Source organism: Bufo gargarizans, chromosome 3 (assembly GCF_014858855.1).
Source record: "Bufo gargarizans isolate SCDJY-AF-19 chromosome 3, ASM1485885v1, whole genome shotgun sequence".
Taxonomy (NCBI): Eukaryota; Metazoa; Chordata; class Amphibia; order Anura; family Bufonidae; genus Bufo; species Bufo gargarizans.
The window spans coordinates 221,829,054-221,853,276 of record NC_058082.1 but is presented as its reverse complement, the minus strand read 5'-3'; the positions used below and the strand labels follow the sequence as shown (position 1 = coordinate 221,853,276).

At 44.0% G+C, this 24,223-nt stretch overlaps 1 protein-coding gene across 1 annotated transcript in view; it reads left to right on the top strand.

Moving 5' to 3' along the window:
• Positions 1-24,223, top strand: part of MYO16 (myosin XVI) — a 482,244-nt gene that overhangs the window by 58,396 nt on the left and 399,625 nt on the right. Inside the window, exons 9-10 of the mRNA XM_044285559.1 lie at positions 12,048-12,198; positions 13,260-13,370. Coding sequence (XP_044141494.1) covers positions 12,048-12,198; positions 13,260-13,370 — 262 coding nt within the window. The remainder of the gene's footprint in view (positions 1-12,047; positions 12,199-13,259; positions 13,371-24,223) is intronic.

Below are 24,223 nucleotides of genomic sequence, written 5' to 3'. Positions count from 1 at the left end.
ATATATGAGCTAGGCATCCAGCTCCTCCCAGTGGGAAGGAGAAGCCGCAGGGTGGGAGGCTACAAGAACCCCAGAAACCAAGATGGCCGCCAGCACATGTCAAACGAAGGAGAACGGCAAGAAGGTAAGACCATGACAATGTTGCACTCCCCTGGGGTCATGTACAGTTACCCAGGGAGAGAGAATCTGTGCAGCGTGTCACCACATCTACCACTGGTCCTTGTATGGCTATTACTTTTTAAATTACATTTTAAATTTATTGAATACACAACATGTTGTTGGGAAAGTGGGCGTGGTTAGCTATGTAAATTAGCTTCTCTCCAGATTTATGGCCGCAACTTTTTAAAGAGTCAAAAAAATATAAAATTAGCAAAATTACTCCAGTCGGGCGGGGGGCGGTGGTGGTAGAATGATGTAATAAAACAGTTATCCTATTTATAGACAGAAATGTTAGGTTTAAATATTCTCTATGTTTAACAAACAATGTGCGACATTTGATAGATTTGGCGCAAAGCACAACAATGTAGGCTTAAGAAAAACTGACTGCTGTACATGTAAGGCCACTTTCACACTCGCGTTTTGTGTGGATATGTCATGGACGGATCCGTTCAGATAATACAACCGTCTGCATCCGTTCAGAACGGATCCATAGCCATAGCCAAGACGTCTTGAACACCATTGAAAGTCAATTGAGGACGGATCTGTTTCCTATTGTGCCAGATTGTGTCAGTGAAAACAGATCCGTCCCCATTGACTTACATTGTGCGTCAGGACGGATCCGTTTGGCTCAGTTTTATCAGACGGACACCAAATGTTTTGGTGTCTGTCTCCAAAGCAAAATGGAGACTGAACTGATGCAAACTGAGCGGATCCTTTTCCATTTAGAATGCATGAGGGCAAACTGATCCGTATGGACCGCTTGTGAGAGCCCTGAATGGATCTCACAAATGGAAAGCCAAAACGCCAGTTTGAAAGTAGACTAGGAAAACCTAAGAATATTTCCCCAAATATTTTACTCCCCCCCCCCCACAATGTTTTTAGGCCTAACAGTTATAGAAATATGCCAAGGCGTTTATATCGCAAAGAGCACTTATATTTATTTTTCGTAATTAGAGCTCCAAGGCTGTCGGGGCAGGAGAAATTATACGCCTATGGCATCTGAATTCCTTTGTAAAGACATTAATCAATGCCATTTCTGGGAAAGAATTTCAATGAAATTATTGTATTTAAAAAATGTGAGCAAGTTATTGTTTTCATAGCAAGGCAGTATTTAAAAACGGCGAGGACCTCCTGTTCTGAAAATTGAAAGCACAGTTTTCCTGTCTCTCGATAGTTGTCAAAACTCTGAGCTGCCCTTTCGTGACACATGCAGCTAGTATTATAATTATTAGGATCCCAACTGCCTTGCTTTGCATCGGCCATATCATTTACATGCTTTGTGTCTGGGTTTTAAGCCAGTGTTGGACAACATCCAGAGGCATATCAGATTAAATAGTTAAATGGAAAATGCAAAATTCTTTTTTAAACCTAAGAGAAGATGCACGCCTCATTGACTACAGAAGCTGGGCATGCTAATGTCTTTGTGGCAGAGCCATAGATTTAAGATTTAGCTTTATTTGAGAATAACTACGGTACATTACATGGCTGCATACATGTGTGAATATTGTTCAAATAGAGTCTGACACTGACAAATGAGGATGGTGCTTATCACAGGCAGGGACCATATTTTCCTTTTACGTTAGAGGTCTCTAATTTATATGTACAATTTGAACTTATTATGTACTGTGCCAAAGCTACAAATGTGGCCTGCATCTGATAGTATTTATCTACATTATGGAAGGGAGTGTATTTCTGTGTGTGCGATACATATAAAACATGACATAGTCAAGCCTCATGTTTGCAGCCATGTTACTGCTTTGTAGATGTTCTGAATTGCATTGAGCCATAATACAGGCCCCGTACTGTGCCTTCTCCATATGACTACAATTTCATAGAGTTACACACAGGGTTTTCTTTCATATTAACATAGAATTAAATGGGTATTCTCTTAACCACTGGATAGGTGATAACTACCTGAAGGCTTTGACCCCAACCAATCCCAGGAACAGGGGACTAGTACCTAGGAGCAGACTGGCCATAGACCTTACAGGGAATTTTCCTGGTGGGCCGATGCCCATAGGGCCACCAAAGCCCTCCTCACTGCCACTGGCTGGGTGTATACTACTGGGGGCACCATAGGGGTCATTAGTAGAGGAAGTCCAAGCAGCATGCTAAAGGTAAAGCTGGTTTGGTGCTGTGGCTGTATCTCACCTCCTAAGCCCCCTACTCCACTTAATTATAGACAAATAGGGGAGGAGGACAGAACGTTGCAGCTATTGATGGCCACCACAGAGGGACAAGCTTCTGGGGTGGTATTTTCTGCTGCATTGTGGTATTTGGTTCTGTGGGATGGTACTTTGTGTGGCACTATAGTCTTGCTGCCCTTGCAAACTTCTATTGGCCCCATCTACTTGTCTTACCCCACCTTCTGCCAATTTGGACCAACCTTCAACACCTGGGCTACTTTTAGTATTTTTTCCCTGGCCACTTTAAGTTCTTAGACCACCCCTGCCTGTACCCCCATCCTGATGGAGAGGCAGGTTGAGCATGCGCTTAGCCACTTCATTCATTGTCTATGGGTTTTACCATTTGGACCTCCATGATTAGGTACAGAAGATAGTTCCTATCATGTGGATAGGGGATGAATTCTAGTTACCAGAATACCCCTTTGGAAAAAAAATAAGTGCCAAGTGCCATAGATATTCCCCACTCGAAGCAGATGTGCACTTACAGTGAGTTCAGTGGCAGCATTATATTTCCTTAAAAAGGTACAATGGTTACAAAATGTCTTCTCCGTGTTCATGAATTTGCAGCATACAGATGTTTTTTGACTTTGAGTAATACGTATTGTGACCTGTGTAATATGGATTAAAAAGTGGATGTCAAAGATGAAATCTGCTGTGATCCATCACTACATTGACTGTAATGTTCTTGTTTTATCAGACCAAAAAGCACAGCATGCTTCATTATTCAGCACATCAAAAACAGATCCGACAAAACTGATGAAAAGGGTGCCAAACTGAGGCAAATTTTGTCTTTTGTTACAATTCTGTTTAAATTAATGGGATCTGTCAATGAATATGGCCTTTTGCTTTTCTAATATAAAATATGTATGTGAAGGCACTGTTTAAATACATATAGTAATAAAGGGAGATAGATGCAAAGATGTTTTACTGCTGCTATATTGAATTAATATTCAAGTGGGAGAAATAAATTGCATGAAAATGTAATGAGCACTTAACCTTTAGTGTAAGAGTAAGTGGTTGCACTGGAGGCGTCACATGTGCCCTATAATTATAGATTGTAAAAAGTTTTGTGATTTGTGACATATTAATGGATTTTTGGGTTCCTGATTCAAAACTCTTTCAGCAGAAAAAAACTGGGAGTCAAGCCATTTTCAAGTCAGTAAAAATAAAAAATAAAAAATCTAATTCTAATGACCCATAATTAATTGGAAAAGTAAAAACTATTTTAAAGTAATTACACCACAATTGTAGCTAAAGACATGAACCATACATCCACATCTTATACATTAATCTAAAAGGAACATGAAGTTCTCAACCTGGCAGCAGGAGTGCAGTTGGGCTGTTTTGCTTCCACTCCCCTCCCCTACAGGTCATATGTTGAAGCAGTGGTGGTCGCTATGTAGTGCTGTATCCAGTTTATTAATATAGTGTAGGGACAGGGATAAACATTTTTATAATATACATTATTAGGGTCCATTCACACGTCCGTAATTTTGGTCCGCATTTGTTCCGCAATTTGCGGACCCATTCACTTTCAATAGGGCTGGAATGGATCCGCATCCGTTTTTTCGGGATCATTTTTTTCCGGATCCGCAATTCCGTTCCTGAAAAAAATAGTACATTTCCTATTCTTGTCCGCAATTGCGGACCAGAAAAGTCATTTTCTATTAAAGTGTCTGATGTGCGGTCCGCCAATTGCGGATCGCACATTGCAGGTGTCCGTGTTTTTCGGATCTGCAATTTGAGGATCTGCCAAACATTTACGGACGTGTGAATGGACCCTTAAGGAAAGATATTTATTTGTATTAGAAAACAAAGTGTAAGGAGTCTTCTTAGCAAGGCTCTTACTGACGTGGCTAAAGAGAGTCTGTCTTCAGTATTCTACTAAGCGCTGAAGACTCCTGTGTGTAACATGTCAGATAGGCAGGGTGATGGACAGTGATAGGCACATGTACTACAGATTGTCAAGGATTGGGATATTGACAAAAAGCAGACTGGAAGCCTCTGTATGTTACACACAGGCCAGGGTCGTCTTTAATATTGATTGAACCCTGGGCAAGAATTTATTTGGGCCCCCTGGATCCCAACTTCCCACACCTTAGCATGCAATCACGCTCTCCACCACAACACACACCCACAAAAAAATCCACACACCTCATAGAGTAGTAAACTTTAATAATGATGAGTGGCCACTAGAGGTGTTCCTTGGCAGTAATGTAAATACAGCCTTGTGTTCTGAAGGGGCAGTGTTTACATTAAAAAGCTTGCATTGACATGCTGTAGACCAGGCATGTCAAACTGCGGCCCTCCAGCTGTTGTAAAACTACAACTCCCACAATGCCCTGCTGTAGGCTGATACCTGTAGGCTGTCCAGGCATGCTGGGAGTTGTAGTTTTACAACAGCTGGAGGGCCGCAGTTTGACATGCCTGCTGTAGACACCAGAACTACTACATTTAGCTGTTGTGGTTCTGGTAACTAAAATGTCCCTTAATATAGAGAGAAAAAAAAAGGATTAGCACAAAAGTATCAAATAAAATGGCTGTACCATTATTCAAAAAATTAAAAAAGCACAACTATATAGTATTTTGCAGATGACTTTTTTTTTTTACAATGTGCAGGTAGTACTGTACTACTAACCCCTCCATCCACCCTTACATACAGGGTAATACAGCGCCACATACCTCTTACATCCAGTGATGTCTCTTTGATGTAGATGTTCTCTTTCCTTCTCTTCTCCTTTCAGACCTTCAGACCAGAAGACCATTTTTCAGCCATTTCTCGTCTCTGCAGTTTGACAAACAAAACCTTAGTTTACTACTTTTCCATCATCCTCTCATCTTCTGGACAAATTATCCCTCCCTACCACTCCCAATACTGTGCTGCTGTGCTCCCCAATACTATACTGCAGAAACAGATAAACCCCCTGATAATAGTAGTACCATGCAGATAGTGCCCTTCAATAATTATTGGCACACAGTGCCCTAAAATAACTGTGCCCGGCAAATAGTGCCCCTAACACTAATAGTGTAAACATAACATCCCCAAAAATAATTGTGGTAAGATGATACTGTGCAAAGGTGCTCCCACAGTAATAGTGCTCCCAAAAGTCCCACCAATAGGAATAATTCTCTGGTAGAGCACACATGGTAGTAATAGTGCTCCTTCAGTGCCCCCAACATGTCCCCACTGTGCCACAGAAGTAATAATGCTCCCATAGTGCACATACTAGTAATCTTGTTCCCCATAGACCCCCAGTAGTAATAAAGCCCATCATAATGCCCCCCAGTAGTAATAATTCTCCTTATAATGTGCCAGTGCAAAAAATACCCCCTTTTAATGCCCCCAGTTAAGCTAATGTCCCCATAGTGCCCCCATAATGTATCAGTATAAAATGCTCCTATATAGTGCCCCCAGTAAATGCCCCCATAGTGCTCCTCTCCCCCCTTCTTCCTAGTGCCCCCCATAATGTACCAGTATAAAATGCCCCATATATTGTGCCCCAGTAGATGCCCTCAGTGTCCCCTATAATTTGCAAGTATAAAATACCCCTTCTTAGTGCCCCCATAGACGAGCCCATAGTTCTTCTCTCTCCCCTTTCCCATAGTACCCACCATATTGTGCCCCAGTATGAAACGCCCCTATACAGAGCCCTACATATAAAATACCCCTTCTTTGTGGCCTCAGTAGAAGCCACCATAGTGCCCCATAGATGCCCCCATAGTGCCACTAATAATGTGCCAGTTACAAGTGCCCCATAGATACCCCCACAGTGCCCCCAATAATGTGCCAGTAACAAGTACCCCCATAGATGCGCCCCAATCATGTGCCAATAACAAGTGCCCCCATAGATGCCCCCCATCATATGCCTGTAACAAGTGCCCCCATAGATGCCCCCCAATCATGTGCCAGTAAGAAGTGCCCCCATAGATGCCCCCAATCATATGCCAGTAACAGGTGCCCCTATAGATGCCCCCCAATCTTGTGTCAGTAAAAGTTCCCCCATAGATGCCCCCCAATCATGTGTTAGTAACAAGTGCCCCAATAGATGCCCCCCAATTATGTGGCAGTAACAGGTGCCCCCATATCATGTGCCAGTAAGCAGTACCATATAAAAAAAGAAACACTTATACTTACCTCCATCAGGCTGGCAGCGATGCGATGCAGGCCTCTTCTGGCCTGTGTCCCGTGCTGTACGGCTCAGGCGGTTCGATGACTTAATTGCGCCGCCTGCAACGGCCTCTGATAGGCGGTGAGCCTAGTGCCTGCAGCCTATCAGAGGAATGGGTAAGGGAGACGCCTCTCCCTCCCCTGCCTCGCCGCAGCACATATATCTGTATCACTGTCCTGAGGATGGTGATACAGATTATTATAGAGATGAGCGCTTCTGTGGCCTGCCACCGCCCCCCACTGGGGCCATCACCTAACTTTGCCTAATTGGCAGTTTGGCCCTGCTAGCGCCCCCTGGAATTTTACGTCCGGGGCAACGGCCCCCACTGCCCCCCCCCCCCCCTCACGCTACGCCACTGGGCAGCGGGGCTCAAGAGGCAGCTGCCTTGGGCCGCCCAGGAGCAACTGGGCCCGAAGCAGCTGCCCCTTTTGCCCCGCGTTATAGACGGCCCTGTGACACAGGCGTCTTCAGCGCTCAGTAAAATGCTGAAGACTCAGAGCTTTGCTAAGAAGACTCTTTACACCTTGTTTTCTAGTACAAAGAAACATATTTTCCTAATAAAGTATATCACAAAAATGTTTAACATCCCTGTATCTACACTAATAAAACGTAAACCATAGTTACACTTTAAAAGAGGTCAGTGTGAAGTGGTAAATGGGCTTATACATCTTGATAAAAATACATTCTAAGACTTTCATGTTTATATGCTGTCTTTGTCTTTCTTTTTTATACAATTTAATTGCACTTTTAATTAATCATCTTCTTGCACCACATCTTTTTCCACTACCATATGGGAGCAGCTGAGCTCAGTTCTGTTTGTGGTAATATGCACTTCCCCTTGAAATACATGGACATCATATCTAACATGTGATACAAATGGCAAATATGTTCTTTTGTGTAAGATCTCATCATTATCCTGCTCCGAATTTGTTCTCAGGTTTACTACATAGTTTCAAACCCTTTTCCATATTCCTTCAACTAATAAATTGGACTAATCAGAGTCCTGTCCTTTGCCGTTTCCATTCCCTATCTGCCTGCCAGGCCTCCCATGCTTCTTACATCACTCCACTAACGCAACTAACCAATAGTCACCCTGCATCACATCCAGTCCAGGCACCTGGTTGTTTATTCATCACCATAACCTGTTACTTTGTCTCTTACTAAGGGCTTATTCAGACAAACGTAAGGGCTTGTGCCCAAAAATTGACTCATCCCTTAAGAGGTTAAAGCTCCCCCTGTTCCCTATCTCTCTACTACTTCCTGGAGACTTTAAGGGTCCTGTTGAGTCAGGATGAGCGCCAAATGACTAGAAATGCAGCCGTTACACAGGTTGATATGAGGTATATGGGGAAGGAATGATTGCTACCATAATTGTCCTTTCCCCACTGAGTTGTAATATTTATCAGCAATACATCCCTGATTAATTGGGGCAATGTGATGTCAATAATCGGCCAACTATTATTCAGAATAAAAGTTGCAATCAGGAGACAAACAAGTGTTTGAATGTTTGTTGGCTGAAATGCACCACAATGACACAATTATTGGATATGAGCATTTATGATTAGTCACATGTATGAGGCCTCATTCATATGTCTATAAGGGCTCTGATTCGGGTCTGTAATATACGGGCAATGACCAGGTAAACTCTGTGGTGCGGACCCATTGACTTGAATAGGTCCGCAATCCCAAGATACTGCAAAAGATAGAACACGTCCTATCTTTTGCAGACATGGACCTGAAAGCCCACGGAAGCACTATGAAGCTTGGAAGCGTGGGCTTCCGAGGACTGAGTCAATTTTCATTTTCGCTGTTTTTTTGCTTCCAAAAGTCAGAACTTTTAACATTTTCCATTCACATAGCCATATTAGAGCTTATTTTTTTTTGTTTTGCTAGACATGCTATGTCTTTTGCTGGGACCATTTAATTTATTGTATCCTGAATTGAAAAATGAAAAACAGCGTAATTATGGAGGGAAATTAAAGGGGTTCTCTGGGAATTAAGAAAATTAAATTACTTCAATATTACTTCATTATAACTATATTACCAAAAATCTTTCATTAGCTATAATGGCTCGTTTTGTCCTGGGAGCAATCATTAGGGAAAAATAAAAAATGGCTGCCATCCTACTAGTCCACACAAAACCTGTCCTAATTACACAGGAGCACAAGTTAAAGAGCTGCACCATCTTCCTCTCTTACTTGTCAGGGATTATGATCCTGAATACAGTTTAATATGATCTTCAGCTGAATCTCTGTAGGAATGAAGTTCATTATGAGACATGAAGTACAGAGAGGATAGTGGGGTGTAGATAATGAGCAGCAGCACTTGAATGCAGTCTCCATTACCACAGCCCCATATTAAGAGTCTGTCCTGTCTGTCCTCTCTGTACCTCATGTCTCCTCATGACCTCCATTCCTACAGAGATTCATCTAAAGATCTCATCTGCATTCAGGATCATAATCCCTGACAAGCAGAGCAGAGAGTAGGATGAGGCTACTCTTTAGCTCAGTGTTGTAAAGTAACTTGTCCTGCTGGTTTTGTGTGTGCTAATAGGATGGCGGAAATTTTATTAGGGTTGAGCTAATTTTAACTAGGGATGAGCTAATCGACTTCGGATGAAACATCCGAAGTCGATTCTCATAAAACTTCGTTCTAATACTGTACGGAGCAGGAGCTCCGTACAGTATTAGAATGTATTGGCTCTTAAGAGCCGAAGTTATTGCTTTGCGAAGTCTCGCGAGACTTTGCACAATAACCTCATACATTAATTTATACTGTAAAAAAACATTTCCCGAATTTGGGTTTGGTTCCAAGGTACCACTTGGTACTTGTTTCATCCGAAGTCGATTCACTCATCCCTAAATATAACTAATGAAAGGTAGTTGGGAATATATTTATACTAAAGTAATATTTAAGTATTGTCATTTTCTTAATTCCCGGAGAACCCCTTTAAAAAAATGTAATTCTGTAATTTATTTTTTATTTTTTTTGCTTTTACATTTATGTTACATTTTTTGTGCAGGTTAACAGGATTATAGCAATAATACATAATACATTTTTATAGTTTATCTTATGGTTATAAGGGAAAATAATAGCATTCATAATACAGAATGGTTAGTAAAATAGGGCTGGAGGGGTTAAAAAAAATTATTATAATTTAACTCATCTCATCCACTTGTTCGCGCAGCCCGGCTTCTCTTCTGTCTCCTTCTTTGCTGTCCGGGAGGAAAAGAACCTGTGGTGACATCACTGTGCTCATCACATGGTCCGTCACAAGGTGATGGATCATGTAACGGACCATGTGATGAGCGCAGTGACATCACCACAGGTACTTTTCCTCAAAGAAGAAGAAAGAAGAGAAGCCGGGCTGCGCGAACAAGTGGATTAAGGTGAGTTAAATTTTGAACCCCTCCATCACTACTTTACTTAGCATTCTGTATTAAGGATGATATTATTTTCCCTAATAACAATGTTATAAGGGAAAATAATAAAATCTACGGAACACCTAATCCAAACCCGAACTTCTGTGAAGAAGTCCGGGTTCGGGTCTGGGTACCAAACATGCCGATTTTTCTCATGCACGTGCAAAACGCATTAAAACGTTTTGTACTTGCGGGGGAATATCACGCATTTTCCCGCAGCGCACCAGCATCTGTTCCCGCATGTCACCCGCAACGCCCGTGTGAACCCCGCCTAAATGTTTTATGTTTCAATCTACAGAGCTGTGTGGCGTACTTTTTGTCGGGTGAGCTATAGATTGCATTGGTACCATTGTGGAGTACATACGACTTTTAATAACTTTTTTTTTTTCATTTTTTTTTAAAGCGAGATGATATAAAAAAACACAGTTTAGGCGTTTAAATTCTTTATTTTTGGTTAAAGCATTTACAGTGCAGGATAAATACTTTCATATTTTAATATTTTGTATTTTTCAGACACAACAAAACCAAATATGTTTGTATTTATTGCCTATATTTGTATGTAAAATTTGAAAAGGGAGGTGATTTGAATTGTTAATACTTTTGGGGTTTACAGCTGTTTTTAAGACACATTTTTATATTGCTTTTATTTTTAGTGCCCCTAGGGGTCTTGAATATGCAGTAGTTGAATCGCTTATCCAATAGACTGTAACACTATAGCATTGCAGTCTATGGCGTTTGTGACATATTCCCATTAAGCTTTGCCAGAGGAAGATTACTATGGCAGGCCTGGGAGCTTTAGCAAGGCCCTAGGCTGCCGTGACAACCGATCATGAACCTGCGATTTTGCATCTGTCGGGCAAATGATCGCCAGCTTGTCAGTGACAGCTATCTCTCACAGCTCCCTGCTACACATACAAGGTAGCGTGTATGTATGTGTAAAGAGAGAAAGCTGTTGCCAAAAGCCTCTGGCAGCAGTTTATCTCCATGGAGAAAAAAAGCATACAGTGTTAAAATTCAAAGCCCCCAATCATTTTCTCCCAAACATCATCTGTTGGAGGAGAGTCCGGAGGTCTCCATACACAGTAGACTGTCAGCCGTCCCATTCTTGGTTGAGATCAAAATAACCCTTGTAAAATGCAGCCGGTGGTGGGCACAGTTACAGAAACAGAGGAGTGTCCTTTAAGATTAGATTATTTAATCGACTGATTACTGACTTGTGCATATTAGTAGCGTTGAGCGAAGCATCCGCAGTGGAATTTGGTCTGACTTTTAGGAAAAATGCGAAGCCCAATTTCCTTGTGCGTCTTGGTAATGAATCATTTTTCCTAAAATTATGGCTGGAGTTGTTTTAGAAATAACAGTAAAAAATGTTTCACCTCTTCCACTTCCTCGCGCAGAGGCAGTCCACTCTTCTCTTGATTGAAAAAGACCTGCTGAAGGACTTGCACTGAGTGTGATGACGTCACCGAGCACCCTGCTTGATCACATCGTCCTTTAGCAGGTCTTTTTCAATCAAGACAGGAGCCGAGTGCCCCTGTGCAAGCAAGTGGATGATTTTTTTTAGTAAACGGCCTTATTGCACTTAGTGTATTACCATTTTTAACGGATGTTAGATGGGTGCACTTCTGTCTAATCGCCCATTAAAAATTGTCCCATTGATTGGTAGGCTGAATGTTTTAACATAGCGGTTTGTGCCAAATTTAATTTATTGTCAAACTTCGGAAAAGCTACCCAATTGAATTTTTCTAAACTTTGCTCATTTCTACATATTAACATTATACAATAAATGAACAGTATATAGTAGTGTATATGTCCTCTATTGTGCTTGAATATTTTAGAATCATTACTCATGTAATTGGTTCATGTTTGCTGCTACTTTTGGGTGCAAAACTTTTAGATTGCTTATTGATTTGCTTTCCTTGCAAAATTGAATCTCATGACTATTCTGCCTATGCTTGCATTTCTAACAGGGCTGCTACTGAATAGAATCTTAACTATCAGTGGTGCCATATCTATTTTTTTTTTTTTTAGTTAGAGAATGAATTAATCTAAAATCTTCTTTCCTATTTGCATCTATAGAGAGACTTTTTTTTTTTTTTTTTTTTTTACAGGCGTCCATTGGCTTTACCAATTTCTAAGCAAGACAGTTTGCTGGAGAAAGACACAATGTTCAAAGATTCAGGAAAGGTTTTAGGCAAGCTTTACTCTCAAGAAAATGCCTCCGAAAAAAATACAGTAAATAGATCTACTCAACTGGAACAGGTAAAAGGTTTAAACAGTTGACTGAATAGAAAGAGAAAGTTTTCTTTTAGTCTAACCCCTAGTAGACAAATAGACTGGCCTACTATGTTATTTCACATGTTCCACCCTTCATGGATTCCATCTATGGGATCCATGGAGAATGGAGTCTATCTCAGGTCCAAGGGTAGTGTGGGCCTTCACAGTGCCCTCTATTCTCTGTCCTGAGGTTTACCAGGTCTACCAGTTTACCATACAAAAGGAAGTGGCTTACCATTACAATGACCAAAATCAAGAGATGGTAGATATTGATCTTGTCTCTTCTCCTCTATTTACGCCCATAGACTTTATGTAGACAAATCAGAAATTCTAGATTCATAGTTGACATAAAGTAACTATTGCCAGCTTCAGCCCATAACCCTAAAATAAGGACTTTAGGGCACATTTATTAAGACCAGCATTTTAGACGTCGATCTTAATAAAGCCCCGCACTGGCGATGGATCTGCCGCAGTTATGTAGAAGCGCTGGCCTCTACATAACTTTGGTGGATCGACCGCCGCTTCTAAATGTAAGACAGCTTCCGAGCTCACAGTTAGACAATTTTTTATGTCTAAAACAGGCACAGAAAATGGTAAATGAGACAGGCCTGCTGGCCCGTCCCTTTCTGCGCCCATTCCGCACTCACTTTTTAGACCTGGCGTGGGTGATAAAAAGAAATATGCCTAATATAGGTGTATTTCTGTTTAATAAGTTATCCCCTTGGTTCTTTGCTGTCTTAATGTGACATAAGGGAGCCATGTAAATACCACATGTTTTAAAGGGAGTTTGTTAGCACCAAATTCACTTTTAAATTGTGTACAATGCTTGGTAGGGTTGCCTCCCTATATTATACACATTTCTTTAGCTGTCAGATCCAATTGTGCAATCTTGAGAAAATTGTCTTTTAATCCATATGCAAATTAGCTCTCAAGTGTACTGAAGGTGGGTTATGGTACAACGAGCTGCTCAGGCCCACCTACAGTGCACTTGGCATAGTAATAGTAAGTTTATTATAAAAGCATCATAACATTTTGTTTATCTATAGATCAAGTTAATGCCTGCTGCCCCGAACGATGACTTGGCAACGCTCAGTGAGCTCACAGACAGTAGCCTGTTGTATGAGATTCAGAAGCGGTTTAATAATAACCAGATATATGTAAGTTTGTACAAACTAGTCATTTGTGCCGTTTAAGAACAACACTGTCTACATAGCAGAAGAAAAAAGGAAATATTTCCAAATATGTAGATGGTACGATAATCATTCTTGATAAATTTCCATGTTCCCCTTACATGTCTTTAACCCATTCCTAACATCCTCGGTACATGTTCATATGTTCAGTGGGTGTCAGGTATTTGAAAATGGCCCTCAACTCAGGAGCTGGGAGGTGCCGTCGTGGCCAGGTGCCTATTTTATGGCGATAGTACCGATCACCAAATTTTAACCTCTCAGACGCCATGGTCAATTGTGGCCTTGGCATCTGAGAAGACTGAACTCCCGTGTGTGTCATACGGATGTTTCTTTTCAAGCTCTGAGGCCTGTCATACAGACGTTTCTATCAGTCTATGGAAGAATTGATTAGATGATCACATGTTAAAGTCTCCTAGGGGGACTCTAATTTTTTGCACAATTTTACATAAGTCAATAGTACAACCACTCGTAAGACACTCTGCAACTTATTTTAGCAGTGAGAAATGTCTAGTTTTCCTGTTATCAGCTATGTGTCAGCCTACACCGACCACTGAAAAATGCCTTTTTGTCATCCAGGACAGATCATCTTTGCAGAAAAGTACAGGTCAATGTTTGTCTGTAATGTCCTCCATTATCCTGCGGCTGCTTCCGAGTTACTGTGAGACAGTTAGAAAGAAGATTTCCCTCTACTTTCTATGCACATACGAAAACTGTTATATGCCAGAGACAAGTGATATAATGGCCAAAAATTGTTAATAGTTAATCAATGCAAAGTTTGTTGAAAGCTCAGTGCCGCTTCAAGTGTAAAAAAAAGTAAACACCAAAAAGGCCCCCTTTCCCCATTTCAAAAATAAAATAATAGTAAAAAAAATAAAAAAAATTGTATAGCTCCTGTAATGTGAGCACCATTTTTTGTTGCTTCACCTTTCCAAAAAATGACATAAAAAAATGATAAAAAATTCATACGCACCACAGTATAGCCTGAATGAAAAAATATAGTTCTTCCCATAACAAATGATCCTCCACACAGCTCTGATAACATAAAAATATAAGTTATGGGGTCAAAATATCATTTTTAAGCATTAAAACTATAAAAATGTGGCATGGCTATAATCGTACTGACCCACAGACATTGCATGCAATAGTAAATGGTGCGATTGAAATATTCAATTTGTCCCTCAAAAAAAAAAAAAAAAACTCATATGGCTATTTGAACAGAAAAATAAAAGCAATTATGGGTCCAGGAAAGCAGGGATAAAAAAAAAACTAAACAAAAAAACTATATTAGAAAAACAGAAAATTGGTCGGTCAGGAAAGGGTTAATATATTGCTGTGTTGTGTAGGTGAAAAGGCACAGAGTAGCATCCAGTGAATAAAACAAACCAACACTTCACCTTGAGTGGGCATTGGCTAATTACACATTTGGATGACTACTGCACTTTACAACTCTTCCATATACTGTACATGTGTATTTGGGCGAACGTACATGTGTCCTTAGTTGGGAGAAGATGCTCCCGGCAAAGGCTTATGTTCTATAACAACATGTAATTGGACAAATGCCCAATCCTTCCCACAACATCTACTGTTGGGGGAGAATCAATACACCCCCGTACACATAAAGATTGTTAAGTTAATCAGAGCAGCCAAAATTGTTGGGTTCAGCCAACTTTACTCATTTCACACTAGAACTATTGATGCTGTATGGAATTGATACGGTCATGATTAGGCTCATGTTAAAAACGATAACATGTCAGGGGGTAGTTATAGGGGAAGCAAGGGAAGTGGCTGCTTTGGGTCAAAACTCTGAAGTAGAGTTGAGCGGACACCTGGATGTTCGGGTTCGAGAAGTTCGGCCGAACTTCCCGAAAATGTTCGGGTTCGGGATCCGAACCCGATCCGAACTTCGTCCCGAACCCGAACCCCATTGAAGTCAATGGTGACCCGAACTTTTCGGCACTAAAAAGGCTGTAAAACAGCCCAGGAAAGGGCTAGAGGGCTGCAAAAGGCAGCAACATGTAGGTAAATCCCCTGCAAACAAATTTGGATAGGGAAATGAATTAAAATAAAAATTAAATAAATAAAAATTAACCAAAATCAATTGGACAGAGGTCCCATAGCAGAGAATCTGGCTTCACGTCAGCCACCAATGCAACAGTCCATTGTCAGATATTTAGGCCCAGCACCCAGGCAGAGGAGAGAGGTCCCGTAACAGAGGATCTGGCTTCATGTCAGCAGAGAATCAGTCTGCATGTCATAGCAGAAAATCAGGCTTCACGTCAGCCACCACTGCAACAGTCCATTGTCATAAATTTAGGCCCAGCACCCAGGCAGAGGAGAGAGGTCCCGTAACAGACAATCTGGCTTCATGTCAGCAGAGAATTAGTCTGCATGTCATAGCAGAGAATCAGGCTTCACGTCAGCCACCAATGCAACAGTCCATTGTCAGATATTTAGGCCCAGCACCCAGGCAGAGGAGAGAGGTCCCGTAACAGAGGATCTGGCTTCATGTCAGCAGAGAATCAGTCTGCATGTCATAGCAGAAAATCAGGCTTCACGTCAGCCACCACTGCAACAGTCCATTGTCAGATATTTAGGCCCAGCACCCAGGCAGAGGAGAGAGGTCCCGTAACAGAGGATCTGGCTTCATGTCAGCAGAGAATCAGTCTGCATGTCATAGCAGAAAATCAGGCTTCACGTCAGCCACCACTGCAACAGTCCATTGTCATAAATTTAGGCCCAGCACCCAGGCAGAGGAGAGAGGTCCTGTAACAGACAATCTGGCTTCATGTCAGCAGAGAATTAGTCTGCATGTCATAGCAGAGAATCAGGCTTCACGTAGGCCACCAATGCAACAGTCCATTGTCAGATATTTAGGCCCAGCACCCAGGCAGAGGAGAGAGGTCCCGTAACAGAGGATCTGGCTTCATGTCAGCAGAGAATCAGTCTGCATGTCATAGCAGAAAATCAGGCTTCACGTCAGCCACCACTGCAACAGTCCATTGTCAGATATTTAGGCCCAGCACCCAGGCAGAGGAGAGAGGTCCCGTAACAGAGGATCTGGCTTCATGTCAGCAGAGAATCAGTCTGCATGTCATAGCAGAAAATCAGGCTTCACGTCAGCCACCACTGCAACAGTCCATTGTCATAAATTTAGGCCCAGCACCCAGGCAGAGGAGAGAGGTCCCGTAACAGACAATCTGGCTTCATGTCAGCAGAGAATCAGTCTTCATGTCATAGCAGAGAATCAAGCTTCACGTCAGCCACCACTGCAACAGTCCATTGTCAGATATTTAGGCCCAGCACCCAGGCAGAGGAGAGAGGTCCCGTAACAGAGGATCTGGCTTCATGTCAGCAGAGAATCAGTCTGCATGTCATAGCAGAAAATCAGGCTTCACGTCAGCCACCACTGCAACAGTCCATTGTCAGATATTTAGGCCCAGCACCCAGGCAGAGGAGAGAGGTCCCGTAACAGAGGATCTGGCTTCATGTCAGCAGAGAATCAGTCTGCATGTCATAGCAGAAAATCAGGCTTCACGTCAGCCACCACTGCAACAGTCCATTGTCAGATATTTAGGCCCAGCACCCAGGCAGAGGAGAGAGGTCCCGTAACAGAGGATCTGGCTTCATGTCAGCAGAGAATTAGTCTGCATGTCATAGCAGAAAATCAGGCTTCACGTCAGCCACCACTGCAACAGTCCATTGTCAGATATTTAGGCCCAGCACCCAGGCAGAGGAGAGAGGTCCCGTAACAGAGGATCTGGCTTCATGTCAGCAGAGAATCAGTCTGCATGTCATAGCAGAAAATCAGGCTTCACGTCAGCCACCACTGCAACAGTCCATTGTCATAAATTTAGGCCCAGCACCCAGGCAGAGGAGAGAGGTCCCGTAACAGACAATCTGGCTTCATGTCAGCAGAGAATCAGTCTTCATGTCATAGCAGAGAATCAAGCTTCACGTCAGCCACCACTGCAACAGTCCATTGTCAGATATTTAGGCCCAGCACCCAGGCAGAGGAGAGAGGTCCCGTAACAGAGGATCTGGCTTCATGTCAGCAGAGAATCAGTCTGCATGTCATAGCAGAAAATCAGGCTTCACGTCAGCCACCACTGCAACAGTCCATTGTCAGATATTTAGGCCCAGCACCCAGGCAGAGGAGAGAGGTCCCGTAACAGAGGATCTGGCTTCATGTCAGCAGAGAATCAGTCTGCATGTCATAGCAGAAAATCAGGCTTCACGTCAGCCACCACTGCAACAGTCCATTGTCAGATATTTAGGCCCAGCACCCAGGCAGAGGAGAGAGGTCCCGTAACAGAGGATCTGGCTTCATGTCAGCAGAGAATCAGTCTGCATGTCATAGCAGAAAATCAGGCTTCACGTCAGCCACCACTGCAACAGTCCATTGTCAGATATTTAGGCCCAGCACCCAGGCAGAGGAGAGAGGTCCCGTAACAGAGGATCTGGCTTCATGTCAGCAGAGAATCAGTCTGCATGTCATAGCAGAAAATCAGGCTTCACGTCAGCCACCACTGCAACAGTCCATTGTCAGATATTTAGGCCCAGCACCCAGGCAGAGGAGAGAGGTCCCGTAACAGAGGATCTGGCTTCATGTCAGCAGAGAATCAGTCTGCATGTCATAGCAGAAAATCAGGCTTCACGTCAGCCACCACTGCAACAGTCCATTGTCAGATATTTAGGCCCAGCACCCAGGCAGAGGAGAGAGGTCCCGTAACAGAGGATCTGGCTTCATGTCAGCAGAGAATCAGTCTGCATGTCATAGCAGAAAATCAGGCTTCACGTCACCCACCACTGTAAGAGTCCATTTTCATAAATTTAGGCCCAGCACCCAGGCAGAGGAGAGAGGTCCCGTAACAGACAATCTGGCTTCATGTCAGCAGAGAATCAGTCTTCATATCATAGCAGAGATCACGTCACCCACCACTGTAAGAGTCCATTTTCATAAATTTAGGCCCAGCACCCAGGCAGAGGAGAGAGGTCCCGTAACAGACAATCTGGCTTCATGTCAGCAGAGAATTAGTCTGCATGTCATAGCAGAGAATCAGGCTTCACGTCAGCCACCAATGCAACAGTCCATTGTCAGATATTTAGGCCCAGCACCCAGGCAGAGGAGAGAGGTCCCGTAACAGAGGATCTGGCTTCATGTCAGCAGAGAATCAGTCTGCATGTCATAGCAGAAAATCAGGCTTCACGTCAGCCACCACTGCAACAGTCCATTGTCAGATATTTAGGCCCAGCACCCAGGCAGAGGAGAGAGGTCTCGTAACAGAGGATCTGGCTTCATGTCAGCAGAGAATTAGTCTGCATGTCATAGCAGAGAATCAGGCTTCACGTCACCCAACATTAGAACAGTCCATTGGCATATATTTAGGCCCCGGCACCCAGACAGAGGAGAGGTTCATTCAACTTTGGGTAGCCTCGCAATATAATGGTAAAATGAAAATAAAAATAGGATTGAATGAGGAAGTGCCCTGGAGTCCAATAATATATGGTTAAGGGGAGATAGTTAATGTCTAATCTGGACAAGGGACGGACAGGTCCTGTGGGATCCATGCCTGGTTCATTTTTATGAACGTCAGCTTGTCCACATTGGCTGTAGACAGGCGGCTGCGTTTGTCTGTAATGACGCCCCCTGCCGTGCTGAATACACGTTCAGACAAAACGCTGGCCGCCGGGCAGGCCCGCAACTCCAAGGCATAAAAGGCTAGCTCTGGCCACGTGGACAATTTAGAGACCCAGAAGTTGAATGGGGCCGAACCATCAGTCAGTACGTGGAGGGGTGTGCACAAGTACTGTTCCACCATGTTAGTGAAATGTTGCCTCCTGCTAACACGTTGCGTATCAGGTGGTGGTGCAGTTAGCTGTGGCGTGTTGACAAAAGTTTTCCACATCTCTGCCATGCTAACCCTGCCCTCAGAGGAGCTGGCCGTGACACAGCTGCCTTGGCGACCTCTTTCTCCTCCTCTGCCTTGGCCTTCCACTTGTTCCCCTGTGACATTTGGGAATGCTCTCAGTAGCGCGTCTACCAACGTGCGCTTGTACTCGCGCATCTTCCTATCACGCTCCAGTGCAGGAAGTAAGGTGGGCACATTGTCTTTGTAGCGTGGATCCAGCAGGGTGGCAACCCAGTAGTCCGCACAGGTTAAAATGTGGGCAACTCTGCTGTCGTTGCGCAGGCACTGCAGCATGTAGTCGCTCATGTGTGCCAGGCTGCCCAGGGGTAAGGACAAGCTGTTCTCTGTGGGAGGCGTATCGTCATCGTCCTGCCTTTCCCCCCAGCCACGCACCAGTGATGGACCCGAGCTGCGTTGGGTGCCACCCCGCTGTGACCATGCTTCATCCTCATCCTCCTCCACCTCCTCCTCATCCTCCTCGTCCTCCAGTAGTGGGCCCTGGCTGGCCACATTTGTACCTGGCCTCTGCTGTTGCCAAAAACCTCCCTCTGAGTCACTTCGAAGAGACTGGCCTGAAAGTGCTAAAAATGACCCCTCTTCCTCCTCCTCCTCCTCCTGGGCCACCTCCTCTTCCATCATCGCCCTAAGTGTTTTCTCAAGGAGACATAGAAGTGGTATTGTAACGCTGATAACGGCATCATCGCCACTGGCCATGTTGGTGGAGTACTCGAAACAGCGCAACAGGGCACACAGGTCTCGCATGGAGGCCCAGTCATTGGTGGTGAAGTGGTGCTGTTCTGTAGTGCGACTGACCCGTGCGTGCTGCAGCTGAAACTCCACTATGGCCTGCTGCTGCTCGCACAGTCTGTCCAGCATGTGCAAGGTGGAGTTCCACCTGGTGGGCACGTCGCATATGAGGCGGTGAGCGGGAAGGCCGAAGTTACGCTGTAGCGCAGACAGGCGAGCAGCAGCAGGATGTGAACGCCGGAAGCGCCAACAGACGGCCCGCACTTTATGCAGCAGCTCTGACATGTCGGGGTAGTTGTGAATGAACTTCTGCACCACCAAATTCAGCACATGCGCCAAGAAAGGGATGTGCGTCAAACTAGCTAGTCCCAGAGCTGCAACGAGATTTCGCCCATTATCACACACCACCAGGCCGGGCTTGAGGCTCACCGGCAGCAACCACTCGTCGGTCTGTTGTTCTATACCCCGCCACAACTCCTGTGCGGTGTGGGGCCTGTCCCCCAAACATATGAGTTTCAGAATGGCCTGCTGACGTTTACCCCGGGCTGTGCTGAAGTTGGTGGTGAAGGTGTGTGGCTGACTGGATGAGCAGGTGGAAGAAGAGGAGGAGGAAGCCGAGAAGGAGGAGGTGGCAACAGGAGGCAAAGAATGTTGCCCTGCGATCCTTGGCGGCGGAAGGACGTGCGCCAAACAGCTCTCCGCCTGGGGCCCAGCTGCCACTACATTTACCCAGTGTGCAGTTAGGGAGATATAGCGTCCCTGGCCGTGCTTACTGGTCCACGTATTTGTGGTTAGGTGGACCTTGCTACAGATGGCGTTGCGCAGTGCACACTTGATTTTATCGGATACTTGGTTATGCAGGGAAGGCACGGCTCTCTTGGAGAAGTAGTGGCGGCTGGGAACAACATACTGTGGGACAGCAAGCGACATGAGCTGTTTGAAGCTGTCTGTGTCCACCAGCCTAAATGACAGCATTTCATAGGCCAGTAGTTTAGAAATGCTGGCATTCAGGGCCAGGGATCGAGGGTGGCTAGGTGGGAATTTACGCTTTCTCTCAAATGTTTGTGAGATGGAGAGCTGAACGCTGCCGTGTGACATGGTTGAGACGCTTGGTGACGGAGGTGGTGGTGGTGTTGGTGGTACATCCCCTGTTTGCTGGGCGGCAGGTGCCAACGTTCCTCCAGAGGCGGAGGAAGAGGCCGAGGCGGCAGCAGCAGAAGAGGCCGAGGCGGCAGCAGCAGAAGAGGTAGCAGGGGGAGCCTGAGTGACTTCCTTGGTTTTAAGGTGTTTACTCCACTGCAGTTCATGCTTTGCATGCAGGTGCCTGGTCATGCAGGTTGTGCTCAGGTTCAGAACGTTAATGCCTCGCTTCAGGCTCTGATGGCACAGCGTGCAAACCACTCGGGTCTTGTCGTCAGCACATTGTTTGAAGAAGTGCCATGCTAGGGAACTCCTTGAAGCTGCCTTTGGGGTGCTCGGTCCCAGATGGCGGCGGTCAGTAGCAGGCGGAGTCTCTTGGCGGCGGGTGTTCTGCTTTTGCCCACTGCTCCCTCTTTTGCTACGCTGTTGGCTCGGTCTCACCACTGCCTCTTCCTCCGAACTGTGAAAGTCAGTGGCACGACCTTCATTCCATGTGGGGTCTAGGACCTCATCGTCCCCTGCATCGTCTTCCACCCAGTCTTGATCCCTGACCTCCTGTTCAGTCTGCACACTGCAGAAAGACGCAGCAGTTGGCACCTGTGTTTCGTCATCATCAGAGACATGCTGAGGTGGTATTCCCATGTCCTCATCATCAGGAAACATAAGTGGTTGTGCGTCAGTGCAGTCTATGTCTTCCACCGCTGGGGAAGGGCTAGGTGGATGCCCTTGGGAAACCCTGCCAGCAGAGTCTTCAAACAGCATAAGAGACTGCTGCATAACTTGAGGCTCAGACAGTTTCCCTGATATGCATGGGGGTGATGTGACAGACTGATGGGGTTGGTTTTCAGGCGCCATCTGTGCGCTTTCTGCAGAAGACTGGGTGGGAGATAATGTGAACGTGCTGGATCCACTGTCGGCCACCCAATTGACTAATGCCTGTACCTGCTCAAGCCTTACCATCCTTAGAACGGCATTGGGCCCCACCATATATCGCTGTAAATTCTGGCGGCTACTGGGACCTGAGGTAGTTGGTACACTAGGACGTGTGGATGTGGCAGAACGGCCACGTCCTCTTCCAGCACCAGAGGGTCCACTAACACCACCACGACCATGTCCACGTCCGCGTCCCTTACTAGATGTTTTCCTCATTGTTATCGTTCAACACAACAACAAAAATATTATTTGGCCCAATGTATTGTATTCAAATTCAGCTGAATATAAATTTGAGGCCTAGTATTTAGGCGCTGGGTGACCGGTATAGCTTTAGTGACAGAATTAGACTTGGAAATGCACAGTAGCGTGTGTGTGAAGTTATTCTGAATGACCCTATGTGCACCTTGAATATTATATACCCTTTTAGGGATAGATTTCAAATAGCTCTGATATAGCAGAAACCATTAAATTATGAAATTGCTAAATTGGGAATTGTATTTCAACTCTGAACAAAAAATGTGCTTTGACGGACACGAAATAACTTGCCCAGCCACAACAGTACAGCGCTAACGACAGATTTAGCGGGATATAAATTTGAGGCCTAGTATTTAGGTGCTGGGTGACCGGTATGGATTTACTAACAGAATTAGACTTGGAAATGCACAGTAGCGTGTGTGTGAAGTTATTCTGAATGACCCTATGTGCACCTTGAATATTATATACCCTTTTAGGGATAGATTTCAAATAGCTCTGATATAGCAGAAACCACTAAATTATGAAATTGCTAAATTGGGAATTGTATTTCAACCCAGAACAAAAAATGTGCTTTGACGGACACTAAATAACTTGCCCAGCCACAACAGTACAGCGGTAACGACAGATTTAGCGGGATATAAATTTGAGGCCTAGTATTTAGGCGCTGGGTGACCGGTATAGATTTACTAACAGAATTAGACTTGGAAATGCACAGTAGCGTGTATGTGAAGTTATTCTGAATGACCCTATGTGCACCTTGAATATTATATACCCTTTTAGGGATAGATTTCAAATAGCTCTGATATAGCAGAAACCACTAAATTATGAAATTGCTAAATTGGGAATTGTATTTCAACCCAGAACAAAAAATGTGCTTTGACGGACACTAAATAACTTTCCCAGCCACAACAGGACAGCGGTAACGAGAGATTTAGCAGGATATAAATTTGAGGCCTAGTATTTAGGCGCTGGGTGACCGGTATGGATTTACTAACAGAATTAGACTTGGAAATGCACAGTAGCGTGTATGTGAAGTTATTCTGAATGACCCTATGTGCACCTTGAATATTATATACCCTTTTAGGGATAGATTTCAAATAGCTCTGATATAGCAGAAACCACTAAATTATGAAATTGCTAAATTGGGAATTGTATTTTAACCCTGAACAAAAAATGTGCTTTGACGGACACTAAATAACTTGCCCAGCCACAACAGTACAGCGGTAACGACAGATTTAGCGGGATATAAATTTGAGGCCTAGTATTTAGGCGCTGGGTGACCGGTATGGATTTACTAACAGAATTAGACTTGGAAATGCACAGTAGCGTGTATGTGAAGTTATTCTGAATGACCCTATGTGCACCTTGAATATTATATACCCTTTTAGGGATAGATTTCAAATAGCTCTGATATAGCAGAAACCACTAAATTATGAAATTGCTAAATTGGGAATTGTATTTTAACCCTGAACAAAAAATGTGCTTTGACGGACACTAAATAACTTGCCCAGCCACAACAGTACAGCGGTAACGACAGATTTAGCGGGATATAAATTTGAGGCCTAGTATTTAGGCGCTGGGTGAGCGGTATGGATTTAGTGACAGAATTAGACTTGGAAATGCACAGTAGCGTGTGTGTGAAGTTATTCTGAATGACCCTATGTGCACCTTGAATATTATATACCCTTTTAGGGATAGATTTCAAATAGCTCTGATATAGCAGAAACCACTAAATTATGAAATTGCTAAATTGGGAATTGTATTTCAACCCTGAACAAAAAATGTGCTTTGACGGACACTAAATAACTTGCCCAGCCAGAACAGTACAGCGGTAAC